The 21,986-nt window shown below is 37.8% G+C and overlaps 2 protein-coding genes and 4 non-coding genes across 10 annotated transcripts; 1 reads left to right on the forward strand and 5 right to left on the reverse strand.

The window, feature by feature from the left end:
• Positions 1-1,072: 1,072 nt before the first annotated feature.
• On the reverse strand, positions 1,073-1,154 carry Trnas-uga (transfer RNA serine (anticodon UGA)). Its single transcript has one exon. It is a non-coding gene; the product is annotated as a tRNA-Ser (tRNA).
• A 76-nt stretch (positions 1,155-1,230) lies between these two features.
• Trnas-uga (transfer RNA serine (anticodon UGA)) lies at positions 1,231-1,312 on the reverse strand. Its single transcript has one exon. It is a non-coding gene; the product is annotated as a tRNA-Ser (tRNA).
• A 4,264-nt stretch (positions 1,313-5,576) lies between these two features.
• Trnas-uga (transfer RNA serine (anticodon UGA)) lies at positions 5,577-5,658 on the reverse strand. Its single transcript has one exon. It is a non-coding gene; the product is annotated as a tRNA-Ser (tRNA).
• A 76-nt stretch (positions 5,659-5,734) lies between these two features.
• Trnas-uga (transfer RNA serine (anticodon UGA)) lies at positions 5,735-5,816 on the reverse strand. The gene has a single exon. It is a non-coding gene; the product is annotated as a tRNA-Ser (tRNA).
• A 5,904-nt stretch (positions 5,817-11,720) lies between these two features.
• Positions 11,721-15,167, forward strand: LOC143449561 (uncharacterized). 5 transcript variants are annotated; one of them, XR_013114589.1, is made up of 8 exons: positions 11,721-12,108; positions 12,280-12,384; positions 12,469-12,601; positions 12,929-13,076; positions 13,247-13,375; positions 13,871-13,942; positions 14,021-14,134; positions 14,309-14,600. XR_013114589.1 is itself a non-coding variant. In XM_076949814.1 (5 exons), the coding sequence occupies exons 1-4, from the start codon at positions 12,092-12,094 to the stop codon at positions 13,042-13,044; spliced, it is 393 nt and encodes a 130-aa protein (XP_076805929.1). In that variant the 5' UTR covers positions 11,721-12,091; the 3' UTR covers positions 13,045-13,076; positions 13,247-13,838. The 5 variants fall into 5 exon arrangements, 1 of the variants encoding a protein (XP_076805929.1); XR_013114586.1 differs by having other exon boundaries at positions 12,258-12,384; positions 14,309-14,598; XR_013114587.1 differs by having other exon boundaries at positions 12,258-12,384; positions 14,024-14,134; positions 14,309-14,598.
• Positions 15,168-17,596: 2,429 nt separating this feature from the next.
• Positions 17,597-21,406, reverse strand: LOC143449877 (general transcription factor II-I repeat domain-containing protein 2B-like). The gene is made up of 3 exons (XM_076950206.1): positions 20,986-21,406; positions 19,020-19,849; positions 17,597-17,932 (listed from the first exon to the last, which is right to left on the reverse strand). Exons 1-3 carry the CDS (start codon positions 21,404-21,406, stop codon positions 17,597-17,599), a joined length of 1,587 nt encoding a protein of 528 aa, XP_076806321.1.
• Positions 21,407-21,986: the final 580 nt, after the last annotated feature.

A 21,986-nucleotide genomic window follows, 5' to 3' on the forward strand; every position in this document is an offset into this window, starting at 1 on the left:
TACTTAGCTACTTAGCTACTTAGCTACTTAGCTACTTAGCTACTTAGCTACTTAGCTACTTAGCTACTTAGCTACTTAGCTACTTAGCTACTTAGCTACTTAGCTACTTAGCTACTTAGCTACTTAGCTACTTAGCTACTTAGCTACTTAGCTACTTAGCTACTTAGCTACTTAGCTACTTAGCTACTTAGCTACTTAGCTACTTAGCTACTTAGCTACTTAGCTACTTAGCTACTTAGCTACTTAGCTACTTAGCTACTTAGCTACTTAGCTACTTAGCTACTTAGCTACTTAGCTACTTAGCTACTTAGCTACTTAGCTACTTAGCTACTTAGCTACTTAGCTACTTAGCTACTTAGCTACTTAGCTACTTAGCTACTTAGCTACTTAGCTACTTAGCTACTTAGCTACTTAGCTACTTAGCTACTTAGCTACTTAGCTACTTAGCTACTTAGCTACTTAGCTACTTAGCTACTTAGCTACTTAGCTACTTAGCTACTTAGCTACTTAGCTACTTAGCTACTTAGCTACTTAGCTACTTAGCTACTTAGCTACTTAGCTACTTAGCTACTTAGCTACTTAGCTACTTAGCTACTTAGCTACTTAGCTACTTAGCTACTTAGCTACTTAGCTACTTAGCTACTTAGCTACTTAGCTACTTAGCTACTTAGCTACTTAGCTACTTAGCTACTTAGCTACTTAGCTACTTAGCTACTTAGCTACTTAGCTACTTAGCTACTTAGCTACTTAGCTACTTAGCTACTTAGCTACTTAGCTACTTAGCTACTTAGCTACTTAGCTACTTAGCTACTTAGCTACTTAGCTACTTAGCTACTTAGCTACTTAGCTACTTAGCTACTTAGCTACTTAGCTACTTAGCTACTTAGCTACTTAGCTACTTAGCTACTTAGCTACTTCTTAGGCAGGAGTCGAACCTACGCGGGCAAAGACCAACAGATTTCAAGTCTGTCGCCTTAACCACTCGGCCACAACAACTGTGCCTAATGTTCAATGGAAATAAATAAGAGGGTTCTTTTCTCGAATCTCTGATGAAAACATAATTTTAATCCCGCGTTGTCGGCAGGACTCGAACCTACGCGGGCAGAGCCCAACAGATTTCAAGTATGTCGCCTTAACCACTCGGCCACGACAACTGTGCCTAATGTTCAATGGAAATAAATAAGATGGTACTTTTCTCGAATCTCTTATGAAAACATAATTTCAATCCCGCGTTGTCGGCAGGATTCGAACCTACGCGGGTAGACCCCAACAGATTTCAAATCTGTCGCCTTAACCACTCGGCCACGACAACTGTGCTTAATGTTCAACGCAAATAAATAAAATCGTACTTTTTCTCGAATTTCTTATGAAAACATAATTTTAATTCCGCGTTGTCGGCAATATTCGAACCTACGCGGGCAGAGCCCAACTAATTTCAAGTCTCGGCAATATTCGAACCTACGCGGGCAGAGCCCAACTAATTTCAAGTCTGTCGCCTTAACCACTCCGTCACGACATCTGTGCTTAATTTGCAATGCAAATAGACAAACTCGCACTTTTCTCGAATCTCTTATGAAAATATAATGTTAACATTTGCTGCCATTTTTTTCAGCTCCTTGTTAAACTAGAGTTTCCTAGTTAACTATAAGTTAGTTTCAACCAAATTTTAAGTACTAAAGTAAACTTCTGTTATTTCTTTTAGTTTGACTTACTGTTAACCTAAGCGCCTATATTTGAAAAATATCGTTCCGGTTCATTTTTATGCTGAGTTCAAATTAAATTCGATAAGTTTTAAAAATCTGCCTTCAACAACATTACCTTCTAAAAGTATGAAACTAAAGATGTCCAATAATTATATTTATTGTAATGGGAAAAGCTGAAACAAAGCAGTTGAATAATTGTAGCTGTCTCACAAAACGCGTATAAGTGTTGCGTCATAACAATCGTGCACGAAAGACAACAAGAAATGAGAGCGTTGAAATTCTAACTAAACGAAATTGGCAGTTTTTGTTCCTGCTTACTTGGCAAGTATAATATCCAGTTAGTTGACGACCTACCACCCAGGACCAACTGTTTGAGTGAAGCAGTTGAGCACCGAGGCAGGCCTGTTAACAAGTAAGTTTTTTTACTCTTTTTTGAGCCATTCCAGCACTACCAGAAGATCTAAGATATTGTTAACTATACAAAAGCAATGCCATGGGAAGAAATATGAGAATAAAACGACAATTTTGAGCCGGCAACACAGTGATTATTACGTGTTCGCACTCAATGCGTCATATTAAAAAAAGTAAAAATTTTCCGGTCCAATGCGCATGTGACGTCGATGTGGAGTAGTTCGTCGTTGCTTTGACGACAGCTGGTTCCAGGTCTAGGCTAAGTTGTAAATTTTGTGTGGGTTTGAATTTTTGGTTTTTTGGAGTATTTGTCATAAAGTTTTAAGCTAAAAACTTGTTGTAAAGTGTAGGCAACTGTTATAGAAAACTGAGTACATGGATTTTGTGCAAATTAAGACTGTAGACAGACATTACCTAGGTCTCGTTGCAAGCCAAAATTCAGGTTAGGTTTATGATATACTTTTGCGTTGGTAGCTTCTTGATTTAATGTATTTTGCATTGAAAAGCCTATCTCTTTGGTCCCCTTAAGAACAAGGACCACAGCTAAAATAGCTTTACATGTAAAAAGACATGGAAATGAGACTCTAGTACTCTAGTAGTAGTTTAGTAGTACAGTAGTAGTAGTAGTTAGCTAGATTCCACGTCTCCATTCGGAGACCAGAACACCCTAGAGCCGCACAAATCGGCTAAGCCTCTGCTTGAGTCAGGCGCCTTAGACCACTCGGCCATCCTGACCTCTATGTTTTGTATGCATCTCAGTTCTTACAATACTTACCACAAAACCAGGAAAGGGCTTAATTTAGCATTAATATCACGGTTGTTTTTCCGCGTGGTTGAATAAATTCACAGATGCATGCAACGATGTTTAATCGAGGATAAGTACAACGAACCAGGCAAAGTTGTTTCGTTCTAGTTTCACTTCATGGAAGACGTAGACGATGATGTTAACGGTATGCTCAATTTAGGATGAAACTATGTACAGTTAAGTGATAAGATTTTAAAAATATTAAGCCAATCATCCCTGCCGGGACTCGAAGCGGGAACCTCTTGATTAGAAGTCCAGCGCGCTAATCCATTGCGCCACAGAGACAAACTCATACCAACCTTTAACATTTTCACGCTTTAAAAAACAATCCAGCCTAGAAAGTTGGAAAAAGTTACTTGAACAAACCGTTTCTGAACTAAGACATAACTTTCTCAATGTTCGATTTTACTATCCGCTTCAATGCAATCCGACACAAAGTTAGCATATAAGTGAAGTAAAAATATCCAAAGCTACTGTCAGAAGTGGGATTCGAACCCACGCCTCCCATCCTACTCCCACGCTACTTAGCTACTTAGCTACTTAGCTACTTAGCTACTTAGCTACTTAGCTACTTAGCTACTTAGCTACTTAGCTACTTAGCTACTTAGCTACTTAGCTACTTAGCTACTTAGCTACTTAGCTACTTAGCTACTTAGCTACTTAGCTACTTAGCTACTTAGCTACTTAGCTACTTAGCTACTTAGCTACTTAGCTACTTAGCTACTTAGCTACTTAGCTACTTAGCTACTTAGCTACTTAGCTACTTAGCTACTTAGCTACTTAGCTACTTAGCTACTTAGCTACTTAGCTACTTAGCTACTTAGCTACTTAGCTACTTAGCTACTTAGCTACTTAGCTACTTAGCTACTTAGCTACTTAGCTACTTAGCTACTTAGCTACTTAGCTACTTAGCTACTTAGCTACTTAGCTACTTAGCTACTTAGCTACTTAGCTACTTAGCTACTTAGCTACTTAGCTACTTAGCTACTTAGCTACTTAGCTACTTAGCTACTTAGCTACTTAGCTACTTAGCTACTTAGCTACTTAGCTACTTAGCTACTTAGCTACTTAGCTACTTAGCTACTTAGCTACTTAGCTACTTAGCTACTTAGCTACTTAGCTACTTAGCTACTTAGCTACTTAGCTACTTAGCTACTTAGCTACTTAGCTACTTAGCTACTTAGCTACTTAGCTACTTAGCTACTTAGCTACTTAGCTACTTAGCTACTTAGCTACTTAGCTACTTAGCTACTTAGCTACTTAGCTACTTAGCTACTTAGCTACTTAGCTACTTAGCTACTTAGCTACTTAGCTACTTAGCTACTTAGCTACTTAGCTACTTAGCTACTTAGCTACTTAGCTACTTAGCTACTTAGCTACTTAGCTACTTAGCTACTTAGCTACTTAGCTACTTAGCTACTTAGCTACTTAGCTACTTAGCTACTTAGCTACTTAGCTACTTAGCTACTTAGCTACTTAGCTACTTAGCTACTTAGCTACTTAGCTACTTAGCTACTTAGCTACTTAGCTACTTAGCTACTTAGCTACTTAGCTACTTAGCTACTTAGCTACTTAGCTACTTAGCTACTTAGCTACTTAGCTACTTAGCTACTTAGCTACTTAGCTACTTAGCTACTTAGCTACTTAGCTACTTAGCTACTTAGCTACTTAGCTACTTAGCTACTTAGCTACTTAGCTACTTAGCTACTTAGCTACTTAGCTACTTAGCTACTTAGCTACTTAGCTACTTAGCTACTTAGCTACTTAGCTACTTAGCTACTTAGCTACTTAGCTACTTAGCTACTTAGCTACTTAGCTACTTAGCTACTTAGCTACTTAGCTACTTAGCTACTTAGCTACTTAGCTACTTAGCTACTTAGCTACTTAGCTACTTAGCTACTTAGCTACTTAGCTACTTAGCTACTTAGCTACTTAGCTACTTAGCTACTTAGCTACTTAGCTACTTAGCTACTTAGCTACTTAGCTACTTAGCTACTTAGCTACTTAGCTACTTAGCTACTTAGCTACTTAGCTACTTAGCTACTTAGCTACTTAGCTACTTAGCTACTTAGCTACTTAGCTACTTAGCTACTTAGCTACTTAGCTACTTAGCTACTTAGCTACTTAGCTACTTAGCTACTTAGCTACTTAGCTACTTAGCTACTTAGCTACTTAGCTACTTAGCTACTTAGCTACTTAGCTACTTAGCTACTTAGCTACTTAGCTACTTAGCTACTTAGCTACTTAGCTACTTAGCTACTTAGCTACTTAGCTACTTAGCTACTTAGCTACTTAGCTACTTAGCTACTTAGCTACTTAGCTACTTAGCTACTTAGCTACTTAGCTACTTAGCTACTTAGCTACTTAGCTACTTAGCTACTTAGCTACTTAGCTACTTAGCTACTTAGCTACTTAGCTACTTAGCTACTTAGCTACTTAGCTACTTAGCTACTTAGCTACTTAGCTACTTAGCTACTTAGCTACTTAGCTACTTAGCTACTTCTTAGGCAGGAGTCGAACCTACGCGGGCAAAGACCAACAGATTTCAAGTCTGTCGCCTTAACCACTCGGCCACAACAACTGTGCCTAATGTTCAATGGAAATAAATAAGAGGGTTCTTTTCTCGAATCTCTGATGAAAACATAATTTTAATCCCGCGTTGTCGGCAGGACTCGAACCTACGCGGGCAGAGCCCAACAGATTTCAAGTATGTCGCCTTAACCACTCGGCCACGACAACTGTGCCTAATGTTCAATGGAAATAAATAAGATGGTACTTTTCTCGAATCTCTTATGAAAACATAATTTCAATCCCGCGTTGTCGGCAGGATTCGAACCTACGCGGGTAGACCCCAACAGATTTCAAATCTGTCGCCTTAACCACTCGGCCACGACAACTGTGCTTAATGTTCAACGCAAATAAATAAAATCGTACTTTTTCTCGAATTTCTTATGAAAACATAATTTTAATTCCGCGTTGTCGGCAATATTCGAACCTACGCGGGCAGAGCCCAACTAATTTCAAGTCTGTCGCCTTAACCACTCCGTCACGACATCTGTGCTTAATTTGCAATGCAAATAGACAAACTCGCACTTTTCTCGAATCTCTTATGAAAATATAATGTTAACATTTGCTGCCATTTTTTTCAGCTCCTTGTTAAACTAGAGTTTCCTAGTTAACTATAAGTTAGTTTCAACCAAATTTTAAGTACTAAAGTAAACTTCTGTTATTTCTTTTAGTTTGACTTACTGTTAACCTAAGCGCCTATATTTGAAAAATATCGTTCCGGTTCATTTTTATGCTGAGTTCAAATTAAATTCGATAAGTTTTAAAAATCTGCCTTCAACAACATTACCTTCTAAAAGTATGAAACTAAAGATGTCCAATAATTATATTTATTGTAATGGGAAAAGCTGAAACAAAGCAGTTGAATAATTGTAGCTGTCTCACAAAACGCGTATAAGTGTTGCGTCATAACAATCGTGCACGAAAGACAACAAGAAATGAGAGCGTTGAAATTCTAACTAAACGAAATTGGCAGTTTTTGTTCCTGCTTACTTGGCAAGTATAATATCCAGTTAGTTGACGACCTACCACCCAGGACCAACTGTTTGAGTGAAGCAGTTGAGCACCGAGGCAGGCCTGTTAACAAGTAAGTTTTTTTACTCTTTTTTGAGCCATTCCAGCACTACCAGAAGATCTAAGATATTGTTAACTATACAAAAGCAATGCCATGGGAAGAAATATGAGAATAAAACGACAATTTTGAGCCGGCAACACAGTGATTATTACGTGTTCGCACTCAATGCGTCATATTAAAAAAAGTAAAAATTTTCCGGTCCAATGCGCATGTGACGTCGATGTGGAGTAGTTCGTCGTTGCTTTGACGACAGCTGGTTCCAGGTCTAGGCTAAGTTGTAAATTTTGTGTGGGTTTGAATTTTTGGTTTTTTGGAGTATTTGTCATAAAGTTTTAAGCTAAAAACTTGTTGTAAAGTGTAGGCAACTGTTATAGAAAACTGAGTACATGGATTTTGTGCAAATTAAGACTGTAGACAGACATTACCTAGGTCTCGTTGCAAGCCAAAATTCAGGTTAGGTTTATGATATACTTTTGCGTTGGTAGCTTCTTGATTTAATGTATTTTGCATTGAAAAGCCTATCTCTTTGGTCCCCTTAAGAACAAGGACCACAGCTAAAATAGCTTTACATGTAAAAAGACATGGAAATGAGACTCTAGTACTCTAGTAGTAGTTTAGTAGTACAGTAGTAGTAGTAGTTAGCTAGATTCCACGTCTCCATTCGGAGACCAGAACACCCTAGAGCCGCACAAATCGGCTAAGCCTCTGCTTGAGTCAGGCGCCTTAGACCACTCGGCCATCCTGACCTCTATGTTTTGTATGCATCTCAGTTCTTACAATACTTACCACAAAACCAGGAAAGGGCTTAATTTAGCATTAATATCACGGTTGTTTTTCCGCGTGGTTGAATAAATTCACAGATGCATGCAACGATGTTTAATCGAGGATAAGTACAACGAACCAGGCAAAGTTGTTTCGTTCTAGTTTCACTTCATGGAAGACGTAGACGATGATGTTAACGGTATGCTCAATTTAGGATGAAACTATGTACAGTTAAGTGATAAGATTTTAAAAATATTAAGCCAATCATCCCTGCCGGGACTCGAAGCGGGAACCTCTTGATTAGAAGTCCAGCGCGCTAATCCATTGCGCCACAGAGACAAACTCATACCAACCTTTAACATTTTCACGCTTTAAAAAACAATCCAGCCTAGAAAGTTGGAAAAAGTTACTTGAACAAACCGTTTCTGAACTAAGACATAACTTTCTCAATGTTCGATTTTACTATCCGCTTCAATGCAATCCGACACAAAGTTAGCATATAAGTGAAGTAAAAATATCCAAAGCTACTGTCAGAAGTGGGATTCGAACCCACGCCTCCCATCCTACTCCCACGCTACTTAGCTACTTAGCTACTTAGCTACTTAGCTACTTAGCTACTTAGCTACTTAGCTACTTAGCTACTTAGCTACTTAGCTACTTAGCTACTTAGCTACTTAGCTACTTAGCTACTTAGCTACTTAGCTACTTAGCTACTTAGCTACTTAGCTACTTAGCTACTTAGCTACTTAGCTACTTAGCTACTTAGCTACTTAGCTACTTAGCTACTTAGCTACTTAGCTACTTAGCTACTTAGCTACTTAGCTACTTAGCTACTTAGCTACTTAGCTACTTAGCTACTTAGCTACTTAGCTACTTAGCTACTTAGCTACTTAGCTACTTAGCTACTTAGCTACTTAGCTACTTAGCTACTTAGCTACTTAGCTACTTAGCTACTTAGCTACTTAGCTACTTAGCTACTAACCAGGTTTGGTTATTTTGCTCTGCGTTTTTTTTATCACTTGCAATCTTTCAATAACAACAAGCAAGCGCAAAACTATAGTTATCCTGAGACTTTTAATCCTTGGAATTAGTTATTTTTTTCAAAGCGTTTTTGGAAACAGTTTTATTCTTGACCCAATGCTACTAATTGCATTTGCAAATTCTTCACAAACAATAGAAAATATGCGAAGTGCGTCGGTGCGAAACAAAAAGGTTTTGAGCAGTCACTGAAAGGTTCGTGAAACACATCTCTTGTCCTATGACGTAATCTGCATAGCACATCAATGCATCTATTTCATAACTTTCATGGTTTGAAGTTCAAACTTTGAACACTTTGATTTTTATTAATTCATTTTCTGGCTTTAGGCAAAGCAGACTTCGGGGATGTTGTCTTTGCTTCGACTGCTGTAATTTCGTTTGGAATTGCCTTGGTTGCCCCTAACATTCATCCAACCTTGACTTTACTCGCTGAAGAAAATCATGACTCGAACTATGCTACTGTGTACGCATTGGCGGACGTTGCACTCAATGTCGGTGTTATTGCAAGTAACGTTGCGTAAGTTTGACGTAAAGTTAACGTGATTTGCGAGAAGAAGCCAGAAGTTCAAATAAATGCATTTTGTCGGTCTGTTGGCAGTCAGCGGAATTATGACAGGGCCTAACATGCTCCCAGTGCTGCTCTGTTTGTCTACCCCCTTGGCTTTTTATGTCAAGTGTTTTTTGGCTGAAATTTAGCAACCATCAACGCTTAGTGTAAAGAGGTGAGAGCAGTTCTTTGTGTTAGCACATCAGTTTAATCCCAGCCAATTTAGTATGAATTGGAAGTTGAAAATAAAATTGGAAGATATTTAGCTGCAATGTATTGTGTCAGTCAAGTGAGTACAAGTATTAAGTATTAATTGTTGCGTATGACTATAAGCAGGTTATACAAGGCTCGGGTTCCAAATAGCGACTGTCAGAACAGCGACTGTCAATAGAGCGACCACACGACAGCGATTCATTTAAAACAGCGACTGTCAATAGAGCGACCACACGACAGCGATTCATTTAAAACAGCGACTGTCAATAGAGCGACTACACGACTACTTAAAATCAATGAAATTTTTCAAACGACCTTAAAATCAATGTGACACGTCATAGTGTTGCCTTCCATTTATAAATGCCTCATTCGACTCAGTGAACACGAGTTAAGTCTAGGCTTACCATACGTCCCGTTTTAGCCGGGACAGTCCCGCTTTTAAAGGCTTTGTCCCGGCGTCCCGATCAGTCAACTAAAAGTCCCGCTTTGGCATTTACTGAGCCAGCATTGCCCCACACTACACGAATATTAGCATGATGTGATTGGTTTGTTTAGCCAATTTGCTGAAAAGCAATACCCCATGCGTGTTCTTGTTTCGTTGTGTTAAATGTGAAAGTAATTGTTACATCATTGTAGCGGGTAATTGGTCCAGTGGTGAGTTGATTGTTAGCGCATTCGCTTGTTCACTGTTCAGTAATAGTAGGCTAGGAGGAGGAGATGATCTTTTTGCAGTTAGGTTATTGAAAGAACTTATTTCGTACGGTTCCGGTACTCGTTTGCATTTTCTTCCGCTTTTCAATCAAAAAAATATGGTAAGCCTAGTTTAGTCGATATCACAACAGTCGCTGTTTTAATGCGGTCGGCATTTATACAATCGCTGTTTGGAATGTCGCTCACTTGATTACGTCGCTATTATGAAGTCGCCATTATGACAGTCGCCATCCGGCCTTAATGCCCCCAAAACCAGACCAATTGATTCTCTCCCTGATACGTATGATAATTAATACAAAAAAGTATGCTCTTGGGACCCTGTCGGTATTTGGATCCACATACGTATGTGAGCTACTTTTCTCTAACATGAACTACATTAAAAACAGATACCGCACACGTCTCACAGATGACATGCCACAGCCCTCACGTACAGATGCTTTGCAATGAAATGCAAGAGCAAAAATCAAATTAATTAAATCTTACTGAATTATAAATAAGTAAGTTCCCTTTTTAACGCTTATGTGGAAGCAAATTTTAATTAAGTTTGTTTTGTATTTAGCCGTTCACCGTGTCAAAGATTTGGAATCAGGTTGTCAAGACTCCATATCTACAAGACTTGATATATCGGTAGCTTGCAAACGTACGTATTTTCAAATACATTGTTAGATATTTCGGATGAATTTTACCGAAAAGTGGGAAGTTTTTGTCACTGACATATTTGATTGGGTTCAAAGTTCAACCAAAAAGTTGTCAACGAACCAATTCTGCATTTTTCGTTGTAAGTCAAAACCTGTAAACATTCAGTTTAATCTTCCGTATTATCGTTATTATTTACGCAATACACAACCTGCATAGGAGAATGGCAGAAATGATTACGTGGGAATTTGCTTGTCTGCGATTTTGCTCATTCACCATTATAATTTTGTATACAGCGGATGAAAGACCAAACATAATGAAATTAACTACCACAAGTCCCCGCTAAACCCATCTCCTCACAATGACGTTCATTGTTGTGTCACCACTGTAGTTTACTTGTGGCGTATTTCAAGCTCTCAGGGCTTTGCCACGTTTTTCCGTTTGTTGTTTATTTGTGAGCATATTCTTGTTTGACCAGTCTACAACGAAGTTAGCACAATATTCTTTGCTCCGCACAGTCAATGGTGAAATATAAATATATAGTATGATAAGATAAAAAAAATTTTTTTGTACACTGAAATTTCCAATCAGTGCAAATCCAAACTTTGCAATCTTGCAATGGTGTGAATCCCTGCTTTATTCGTAGTGACTCTGTTGAAATGTTCCTGAGCAAGACATAAAAAATGTTTTCTCATTTGCAGTGATTCTGGTGAATAGTTTCGAATTTGGGCAGAACAAATAGCAAGTCAAAGTATAACAGTGTACGCAGAATAGTAAGGTAGCCGACCCAGTAGAAATCATTGTCTAGTGTAAGTGATATGAAGACTTCTGTGTCCTAGGATTGATAGTCCGGTACCATATTAAAATTGACCTTGCAGCGTGTTGCTTTTTGTGATGTGTGTTTCAATTACATTTAATGATTTTTTGATGATACATTTTGTCATACATTTCATGATACATTTTGTGATGTGTGCTTCAACACAATTGATGTGTTTTTTAATTCGCTTTTGAAATTAGTATGATATCAGGTAATAAAGAAACACTAGTTTTAAAAGGGATATTTTCCTTACATGGGCCTATCACAGAAAGTTGCCTAAGGGGCCCGTAGGTGTCTTGCTGAGCCTACGTATTGTACTGTAATGGTGACAAGAATGTCAGTTTCTTGTCTGCATGGCAGTATATCAGTGTTTTCATTCCATCTTAACATTATTACCGTCTTTGCAAAAGTTTACCCATAATTCACGCATACAGGGGATTGAGCTGACAAGCAGTAAGATTGTTTAAAATTCTCCATGCCTTAAACTACAAATGGTAGAATTTGGTAGTATTAGAAACTCCCATCATTACTGTAGCTTTGGAGGTATTACATTCGGAGTACTTACACAGTGAATAGTTAGTGTGTTTGCCAGATGAAACCATGTTGTTTGCTACAAATTGTAACACTAACAATGTTTCCTGTATAAGTCTACACACTCTGAAGAAAATAAATTAGTCATGAGACCCTGTTGTACAGTATTTAAAGTGTTAACTTCTAAAAAAACTGAATTTAATAATAATGTGAATGTTTTAGGTGTATGCTGTATTTAGTTTAATTTTTAGGTTTTACTTAGTTTTTCAAAAGTGAAATGCCTAAAAGACAGAGGTAAGCATGATGCTCACACAAATGTATTCTTATATGTTTTAGCGTAACTTGTATACATGTAAGCAAGAATTACATTTGCAGAGTAGTTTGAATTTGTAGTCCAGTCATCCAACGTTTTCTTTGGTTAAGGTTGTATGATATTGTAATAGACTCGATTTGCTGGCTACTCAGGTAGAGCTACTGACTGAGTATTGGCAACAAGGAATGCGAGATCTTTCAGATCCCAGGGTTGCTGAAGCCGCTGTTTCAGCACATTTGACGGAGAATCAAGTGAAGGTACAAAAAGGTTAATCTTAGTAAAACCTAGAAAGGTTTAATAAATCATCGTTCAATTTGGAAGAACATTTTTTTGTATTTTAGGTCTGGATAAAAGATACGTGGAGAAAAAATTCCACCAGCGCTAGTACCCTGGGAAAACTTGAAAATATCTCTTGCAAAAGAAGAGTGTCAGGGTATAACCTGTATTCTTCTTCTCTTAAAAAGGACGGAATTGGTACATTGTTTTCTTTAGATTGTGTTAAAAATTGCAACAGAAATAGAAAAATTTGCATAATTGTGTAGTCTATAACTAATGAACAGCATATATTTCGTAATTGTGTTGCTCATCAATTATGATTTAACATTTGCATGTGCTATTTCTTCTAAGTAGCGTCACAGCTACATGGTATTGAAAAAAACAACTGCTGTCAAATTTTCCAGTTTTCATCCCCCCTGAATAGTTTGGCTTGCCATTTTTCTCCAGAATAGTGTTTCTTGTTTCAATTGTTTAATTACTCTGTCTGGTTTTCTTTGCAAAAGTTTATTTGCAGTTTAATTTAAGGTTTTAGACAATGGGCAACAAAATGGAAACAACTGAGTGATGAGAAAAAGAAGGTCAAAAGGCAACTTTGGCAGAAAGGCTTGCTCCAATCACCGAAAAACGAATCAAGCATCTAAAAAACCGTCAGTTAAAGATTATAGATAATGCTGTGAGTAAACACTACTGCAAAGTACTTCAGTTCTTGTTATGACAAAAATGGGTAAAGAAGTAGAAATATAAATTATATATATGTTTGTTTTCTAATAAAATATTCAAAAGTTACATGCAACTTAGTTTATTTTGTGTAATGTTTAAAGTTGGAACAAGTTGGTTATGTAGCTGGTGGTGCTATTCACAAGGATGGGTTGTTTGATTTTTTTGGTTGCAAAACAGCCACTCATTTTTTTAGTGGTACATCTTTTCAAGAAGCTTTCATAAATGAAAACCATCTTGCTACCTTTCTAAGTGGTATGTATGAAATATGTCCTTTTTGTCATTTAACTATTAGGATCAACAAATATTAGGAAAGCCTATTACCAGGATGATACCATTACTTTGATCGATGATTTTCTGTTAAAGCAGGTTTAACCAACTACATTAGCAACTTAACATTGCTCTACTGCAATTGCATTATTACATTTGACATTTTGATTCAAAATTGAAGCTTAAAAATGAAAGGTCACTGTTCAGGAACTGAGATATTTGCGGTACTAAAAATTGATCGTATCTACAGAAAGAATTTGAAAAAATGAAAGACTTTCAGAAATTACTTGCTTAACTATGGCAGTTATTGACAGTTTCAGTCTGTTTTTAGTCTCATTTACAGAAAATATTAAAACCATATTTCAACTGTGAAGTGAACTTATTGCATTTTTGGAGCATTTTTATCAGACAGATTTTGCATAGCTGCGATTGATGTGTTGTCATTAATAATTGTGTTCAATTTTTTTTGGGATATTTTAGACAAACCATCCACTTCTAGAAGTTTGAAAATCCTAAAAAAAGAAGTCAGAGCAATATTTAATGAGAAATGTTGTTAGGTTTTTCTTTTGTATTGTTTCAGTTTTACAGTTATTATGAAATAATTGTAGTGTTATTTATTAAATTCTTTAGCAGAAGCTGTGAAAAAAAACAACCAGCGGCTGCCATATTCCAAACTTAATGAACTAGGCATAAGCATGCTTGGCCTGCCATCAGGAGTTTTTTTTAAAAACCCAGCAGCGTATGGTGCGTGCATATGCAAAGATTTTGTCAGTTGTAGGAACCAGCTTAAAGTAGTTATCAACATGTCTGTCATAGATGCAGTATATCTTAAGCTGATGCAGTGGTAGTGTATCTTGTTTTCATGTATCTTGGGATACTGGTATATTCGGTATTATACTATTCTTTTTTTATTGGTAGGTCTGCACCAGAGAGTGAAAAAGATATGCTTGAAGTGGTAGTGTTAGAAGGTTAAACTGTAACAATTCATATAATGATGTTTCATTGCCAGAGGTGGGTGGTCGGTACTTTGAAAGAACAAAGCGATTATTATTAACTCGGCTATTACAGTGCAATACTGAGGGATGTAAGCAACTACACGTGATATACGTACAAACCCAGAAACCAGTGTTAGCAAACCGTACATGTTCAAAGTCGGATTGTTAGAGAGCAAGCGTGAGCACACATGCGGATGAAGAAGAGGCTTTACTGCTTTGGTTCAAGCAAGCTGTAGACTTAAGTAGACGTCCGTGTACTTAGGCTTTCAATTTTATTCCATGATAATGAAATAAATGTGTTGTATATGTGATAAGATAACCAATAGAAAAATACAGTACCAAAATCCGACTGAATTATGACACAACTTTTGTAAAATGAACGCGGTTCACCTGAACCAGGTGAAGAATGAAATTAGACATAGCCATGCAAGTTTTTTTGAAAATTTTAATGTTAATTGTGCGAAACAATTAATTCCAGATGATTGTTTGACGATTGACGAAACGTTGTATTCAACAAGATTACGTTCTGCTTTTAAACAATGAAACCCAAACAAGCCAGCAAAATACGGAAAGAGACATTGATGCAATGGCCGCGAAACTGCTCGGCGCAGCTGACGCCATGTTAGGTTGCCTACAAGGTGACCATAGTCTGCAAGCTGTTGTGATTTGTCTGTTCCGGTAAAGAAGAGCCAGTAACTTGGAACAGCCGCAGGATGCGCTTGACGAGCAGGCGAAACTAACTTGTAAGCGAGCAATAGTCAAATATTCCAGAAAACCGATTGTGAAGAACACGTCAACGCTACACTGTCAAAGACTTTGCCAAAAGGTCGACATTTTCTCTGAGTGAGCTGAGTGTTCTCAGCTCAGTTCTCCAGTTTGGTTCTATTGCTTGCCATAGATTTACTGACTGACTGCTAGGTTCTTCAGCATTTAAGCTGTAACCACTTCATTACCTCTTAGACTTTAAGATGTTTCATCTACATTTACTCATATGTAGGATTGTAGGTTATTATTCATTGTAGTGTGATCGTGTCTTTGTTAATAAGTGTTGTAAAGACTTAGTGTTCATGTCAGTTACCTCTTTCTGTGTACCAGTTAGTAAATAAAAGCCAAACATCAACTCAACAATTTTCACAGAAAAACTGCTGTTGGTTTCCCACGTAGGACCAATTCGTGTTGACTTCATGGGTATGATGGGTTATAAATTATAATGCCTAGATTGGCAGCTTTTAAAATTCTTTAGAGGGACGTTGATAACATAATTTCCGGTTATCAAGCTAAACGAATGTTGTTAACGTAGAAAATAGCTCATGAACAAACCAAAAAATTTCAAGCACAGGTTCACACACAATCATGATTCTTTTTCACTGAACTACTGACAATACCTTGCGAAATGCCTGAAAAAGCGTTGCCTTGGCCAAGTACCTTACTGATGGTAATGCTAGGAGTGTCCTTAGCATGGAGGTTAAGTAAGCTTCCGCGAATCAACAAAAAAATGAATATGCGGTTGATAGACTGTGGCGGAAAAGAGCAGCCAATAACTTGGGATCTTCATTACCAGGCAAAACTACAAGAAAGCGGGCAATGGCCAAATACTTCAATGAAACAATTCTTTCAAGAATAGGCCTACGTCAAAAACAAGGAAGGTTGAAAGCGTTCAAGGAACGACCCTGCTAGCTTTTGACACATGGCAATTATTCATAACTGCTGATATGATCGACATAGCCATTCTGTTTACTTACAAAAAAGTTGCCTTTAAAGAATCGAAATGTGATCCCAACAACGTTTTGTTCACTTTTCCGCCATTGTCTGAGTGTGGAGGGTTATGAATATTAGTTAAGTCTGGTAAGGGGCTGTTAAATATATCTTACGGACCCTGTGATGCCATTGTGCTTGAGGAGGCATTGAGCACAGGAAAGGTTTATTTGAGGCCTATCCAAAAAAGCATATCAGTTTCATCCTTTGAAAGCAAATCGCAAAATGTCGAGAAATGCTTGACTTGTGGTTGAGTTATTTCACTTCCAGAAAAATGCAACTCCATTTTTTCGAAAAACATAAGGCACAAATGAAATTTGTTATTACGTCAGTACACTTCTACCAGACGGTATTTAACTGCATGCAAGCACTCCACGCCCATGTACACAGCAGCTAAATGCACCAGTAGATGTACCATAAAAACCAATCAATGACATTGACAATGAAGACATAACACAAGGGAACACAATTTTTGTTGACGTCGATCTAACAATTGTTTTTAACTAGGTTTTGGGCGCTGAATCCAAAAGTGACATCGGTTTTTCTCTATCACGTCAAGTTTTTGAGCTAGGCACGCACCATTTTGTCGCATAACCGACAAAATAGTACAATTAACACATCTGCGTTTATTGTATAAAACGTTTGAAGAACTTCAAGCAACCGAAAGTAATTCAATGGTTTCCAAATAAACATTTGTACAGCTCTATTCTGTTTAAAACGGATATTGCTTCTGCAGCACAAAAAGGGCGAGTTTTAGGGCAAAAATTTACTCTTGTAGCTTTTCCTGGCATTGAACCACTGAAACGTTGATGACATGGTACCAAAACCAACTAACTTCAATTTCACCTTTCTTATCTAGTTTCGTTGGATGATTGCATCCTCCATTTAGTCTATTACGTATGGAAAAGCAATACGGCTAATGTCGTGAAAAGTTGCATATTTTGGATGTATGCTGTAGAGCCAAAAACTTGACATGATTGAAGAAAACTGGCGGCATTTTTGAATTCAGCACACCGGAATTAGCCTAAATCAAGTGCAAAATGAAATTCAACAGATTTTTTTTTCCAAATTTTTCCCCAGTGTAATCATTTCAGAAATTAATGATAAAATACCCAGAGATTGCAGTCATCAGTTCTTTGATTGAAAAACTGAAGAGTATAAAGTAAGAATTCAAAAATGTATTACATCAAAATATTGTAAGAGTTAAAAATCTTCGTCTTCAATCAGCTCGAAGAAAATTTCATCATTGGTTTGGATTTCGTCCAACATCATCAAAGCCGGATTTGCTACAAAGACACATTTCTAGAAGCTGGGTCGTCGTCGAAACCTTGATGACAAAGTGACCTCACAGCGGAACGAAGTCTATGTCGTTGAAGACCTGATCGTCCCGTCGTGTCCATACCGCTAAATTCAACTGATGTCGCCACGGGAGAATCCGAGTCGATATTATTGATTTCTAGTGCGACTGAGCAACCATTAAATCAAGCACTGGAAGGCTCCTTGGATCACAGAGAAGGGCAACAAAAACTATTTCTTCAGGGCAGACAGTTTTAGTTGCAGACGAAAGTATGACTGTAGAAGTTGGCGAGGTTTCCCACATTTCTGTTTCCAGATCAAATCCCCTGGCCAAACTTTGGCAGAAAGGGATGCACACACAAGATAATCCAACTGGCACTTGATTAAAATTGTAGACAACATACACATGGTCCTCTACAAATAACTGCTTAGCACTTGTTGGCAATCCCCATACTGCAGTAGCCACGGAACCTGCAGCAATCATGAGGCTTTTCAACTATGGAAAGAAAATGTGCTATGAGCATGTTAACCCTTTGCGGTGCACCCTACATCCCTGGATTACTTTTGCAGAAATGCTGATTCGATGCCTAAAAGTCAATATGCTTTCTGAGTTTCTTTTGCACAAATGCATCATCAACACCAGTTCTTGTATTTGTTTTCTCAGGCACCTCAAACTAATCAATATCCAAAGCTTGAGTAGGCCTCCAAGTTCTGCTGGCATTACTGCTCTTGCAAAGGAAAATAGAGCCATTACACAAACAGAAAAACAGCCATTTCTTTGTTTGACATGTGGTGGCATATTCGAGGTGAAACAGAGTGGGGAGATCCCGATGCGGCATCGTTTTGTCAATATTTTTCTTGGGGAAAACGATCGTTTTGCCGCATTCAGAAGTTTCATTGAATGTTTCAATGTTAAATGTGCTAAACCAGGGGTGTGCGGGCCAAATGCGGCCCGCAAAGGAAAAATATGCGGCCCGCGGAGAAGTGACAATTTTGAACGGCGTGCGGCCCGCGAAACGAGTTTTAGTTTAGTTTAGTCTGCTATGTGCAATCAATTCCAATCCCCTTGCAGTGCTGAATCAAACCTTGGCTGAATGTCTGTGACGCAACAATACCCTAACCCAGGGGTCGGCAACCTTTTTGAGCCGCGGGCCAATTTGATAAAATAAAATATAATGGCGGGCCGGAACTGCCGGGACAGCTTTTCTGAAACGCGAATATCTTACCCTTAAATTGCACGGCGTTTTACACTCCTATTCATGCTTATATAATATGTTCATTGATATGATAAAAGGAATTTATTACTTTGAAATCGATTATTAAAAGAAAAAAATGTGTGTAACAATTTAATGTGAAGTTTGATGTTGTTTGCATTTTTTTGCCAAATTGCCAAAGTCATTTTTGATATTGGAACAAGAAATTTGTAAAACATCATTAACATGTTCATCAGATAAACGTGATCGAAGTTTATTTTTTGCAAAGTTCATCTTGGAAAATAATTGTTCGCAAAGATAAGTGTTTCCAAACATGGACGCAATTTTTTTCGCATTATCTCGTAATTTCGGAAATAAGGTTGCAGATACATGTTCTTTGTAAAACACTTCCGGAGAAGTAACGTGAAACTTCGACTTTAACGTTGTATTATTCTGAAGTTCAATCAGTTCCATCTGCACGCTATTGTCCGCATCGGCTGGATCCACATCAAAAGGTGTTGCCAGTAACGCGAATTCGTGTTTGTGCCTTCGCATGTCCTGGAACCGGGAAGCAAACTGCTGTTTGATGTCAACAATAACTTCCACATATTTCAACGTACTTGACGGACTGTTGTTACCAAGATTGGAAAAATGTGCAAAATTAGAATTACGAAGTTGGTGTTCCCAAAGTCGCAGCTTACATTCAAATGCAGCAATAGAATCATAAAGAGAACTTATCAGGTGTCCGCGACCTTGTAATTTTAAATTCAAATCGTTCAAATGGGTTGTTAAATCCACCAAAAAGGCCAAGTAAGTAACCCATTCGGGGTCATCAAAATAACTTGTGTTCATGTTCTTTTGTTGCAATAACGTTACAATTTCTTTTCGCAAGTTATAGACTCGTTGGAGCATTGAACCGCGACTAAGCCATCTGACATCGCAGTAATACACCAAGTCAGGATATTGTGAATTCTCATGAACTAACAGGGCCTGAAACTGGCGATGATTCAAACCTCTTGCTAAAATGAAGTTAACAGTTTCCACAACATGGTCCATTACGTCCGACATATGTTTGAATTTTGATGCCAAAACCTCCTGGTGTATGATACAGTGGAGCTTAATAATTTTGTTGCTAAACCTCAATGTTTCCAAATGTTTTTGCAACAGAGCAACAACTCCTTTTCTTTCTCCTGTCATAGCTGGAGCGCCATCGGTAGTAACTGATATCAATTTGGAAAGATCCAAGTTAAGATTGTCTGTACAAGACTGTAACAAAGCCTCCAATACAGTGGTTCTTAAACTGGGGGGCGCTGACAAACTGTCTATTATATGAGCTATGTCTAAACATGCTTTCTTGACTTTCGCTATAGGTTCATTTTTATTAAAATTTTAAAGTGTGTCACGATGGCAATTGTATTTTTGAAATTTGATTCTGAAATATGTCAATTGTTACGTCATAATATCTGTTGTCTCTCCGCGTTGAAGCGTATTGTTTTCCTTTACTCATTCATGCAATCCTAGCTCGACTAACTGTTCTCTTTTAGCGTGACCTGTTTTTCTCACAACGGGGGGCGGTGTAACAAGAAAAACTTTTACAAATGTATCACTTGTAGAAATACTTAACTTACACTAAATGCATTTTCTTTAGTTTTACAATAATGATGTACACAGGAAACCAGGTGTTTTTGCTACTAACCTGTAAATATCCGAAGTTTACGACGTATAATTTTCGAGTCATTAACGATTGAAAACTTGTGTGCAGTGTCGGCCACACATAATAAAAATAGTAATGTCGCGCACCCGGTTTAAATACGGTAAAACCAACGTCAGCCAATATTAAAACCGTAAAATGAAGTAAAACTTAAATTTAATATTGATTTAATAAATACATATTTCAGTAATTAAACTAATTGTATTGAGTGGAAAAAAGAGAAAGTATGACCAAAATTATCTGACGTATGGCTGTATAGATACCACAGTAACCACAGTGAACGAAAAAGTCGTACCGCAATGCGTGATATGCTTAGAAAAGCTAAGCAACGACGTTTTGAGACCAAGTCGTTTGCAGCGTCATCTTCATGAATATAAAGACAAAGCCTAGGAACAAACTTGACTGTGCAGCCGACCTAAGATGTGCATTATCTTCCACAAAGCCTCGAATTAATCGTTTGGTTTCCCAAAAACAACTACATCCTTCTCATTAATGAAAGTTAATTGAAAATAAATTGTTGTTTTGTTTAATGCTTTTTTATTTTGCAATGAGGGGGGTCGCGAAATTTTTAGGTACCGTCAAGGGGGGCGTGTGCCAAAAAGTTTAAGAACCCCTGCTCCAATATGTCTTCGCCACGTGTTGTACCGTGCATGGGTACAACCTCCACAAACTCCTCAGTGACATCAAAATTCGGTGTCACGCCACGTGTAAATACTGCTAACTGAGCTGTATCTTTAACATCAGTACTTTCATCGATCGCTAATGAAAAATACTCCAATCGAGAACATTTATCTCGAAGTTGGCACTTAACATCGCTCGAAATTGTTTCAACTTTACGCGTCACAGTTCTTGCAGATAAACTGACGTTGGAGAAAAGCGCTCTTTTGTCTGGGCAAACTTCATCTACGACGGCCATTAAACATTCTTTGACAAACTCGCCGTCAGTGAATGGCTTCATTTTCTTAGCAATTATGGAGCTGACCGCAAGGGAAGCTCTTGTATTAGCCTCAGCCTCACTGTTCTCCTTCACGAATAAGCCTGATTGTTTTTTTAAATTTGATTTCATCTTCTATCTCAGTGAGAGGACACTTCTTCAAATTTCTGTAGACTCTACAGCAGTGATTCCCAAACTGTGTGCCGCCACAGATTCTCAGGTGTGCCGCGAATCTTTTTGGAATTTTGGAAAAGAACTGTGTAAATATTAAAAGTAAGGCATGCAGACAAGCATATGCGACTTAAAAGCTTTCTAGCTGCTTCAATAGCTGAGAAATAAGCACATGTGACGATGAAACCAATTATGGCATTGTCGATGGAGTAGGGTAAATTTTTAAAGCAACATTTCTTCTCTTGTAAGTGTGCCGCGAGCGTTTTCTAATTTTTCTAGTGTGCCACAAGCTGAAAAAGTTTGGGAACCACTGCTCTACAGTCATATCTTCGTCTGCTTCTAAAGGTTACAAAATCTACAACATATCTGGTTGTTGTAAAACTAATTTGCTGAACTACTGCGAAATTAAAACATTTGTTTTTAGCACAGCGTTCTAAAACTCTAAAAAAAAATTCTGATGTAATACGTTTTAAAATTCTTACATAATACTGTTCAGAACTGATGACTGCACCCTTTGAGTGAAGAGAATCTCCGGGTATTT

The sequence above is a fragment of the Clavelina lepadiformis genome, chromosome 3 (assembly GCF_947623445.1).
Source record: "Clavelina lepadiformis chromosome 3, kaClaLepa1.1, whole genome shotgun sequence".
In the NCBI taxonomy this organism is placed as follows: domain Eukaryota; kingdom Metazoa; phylum Chordata; class Ascidiacea; order Aplousobranchia; family Clavelinidae; genus Clavelina; species Clavelina lepadiformis.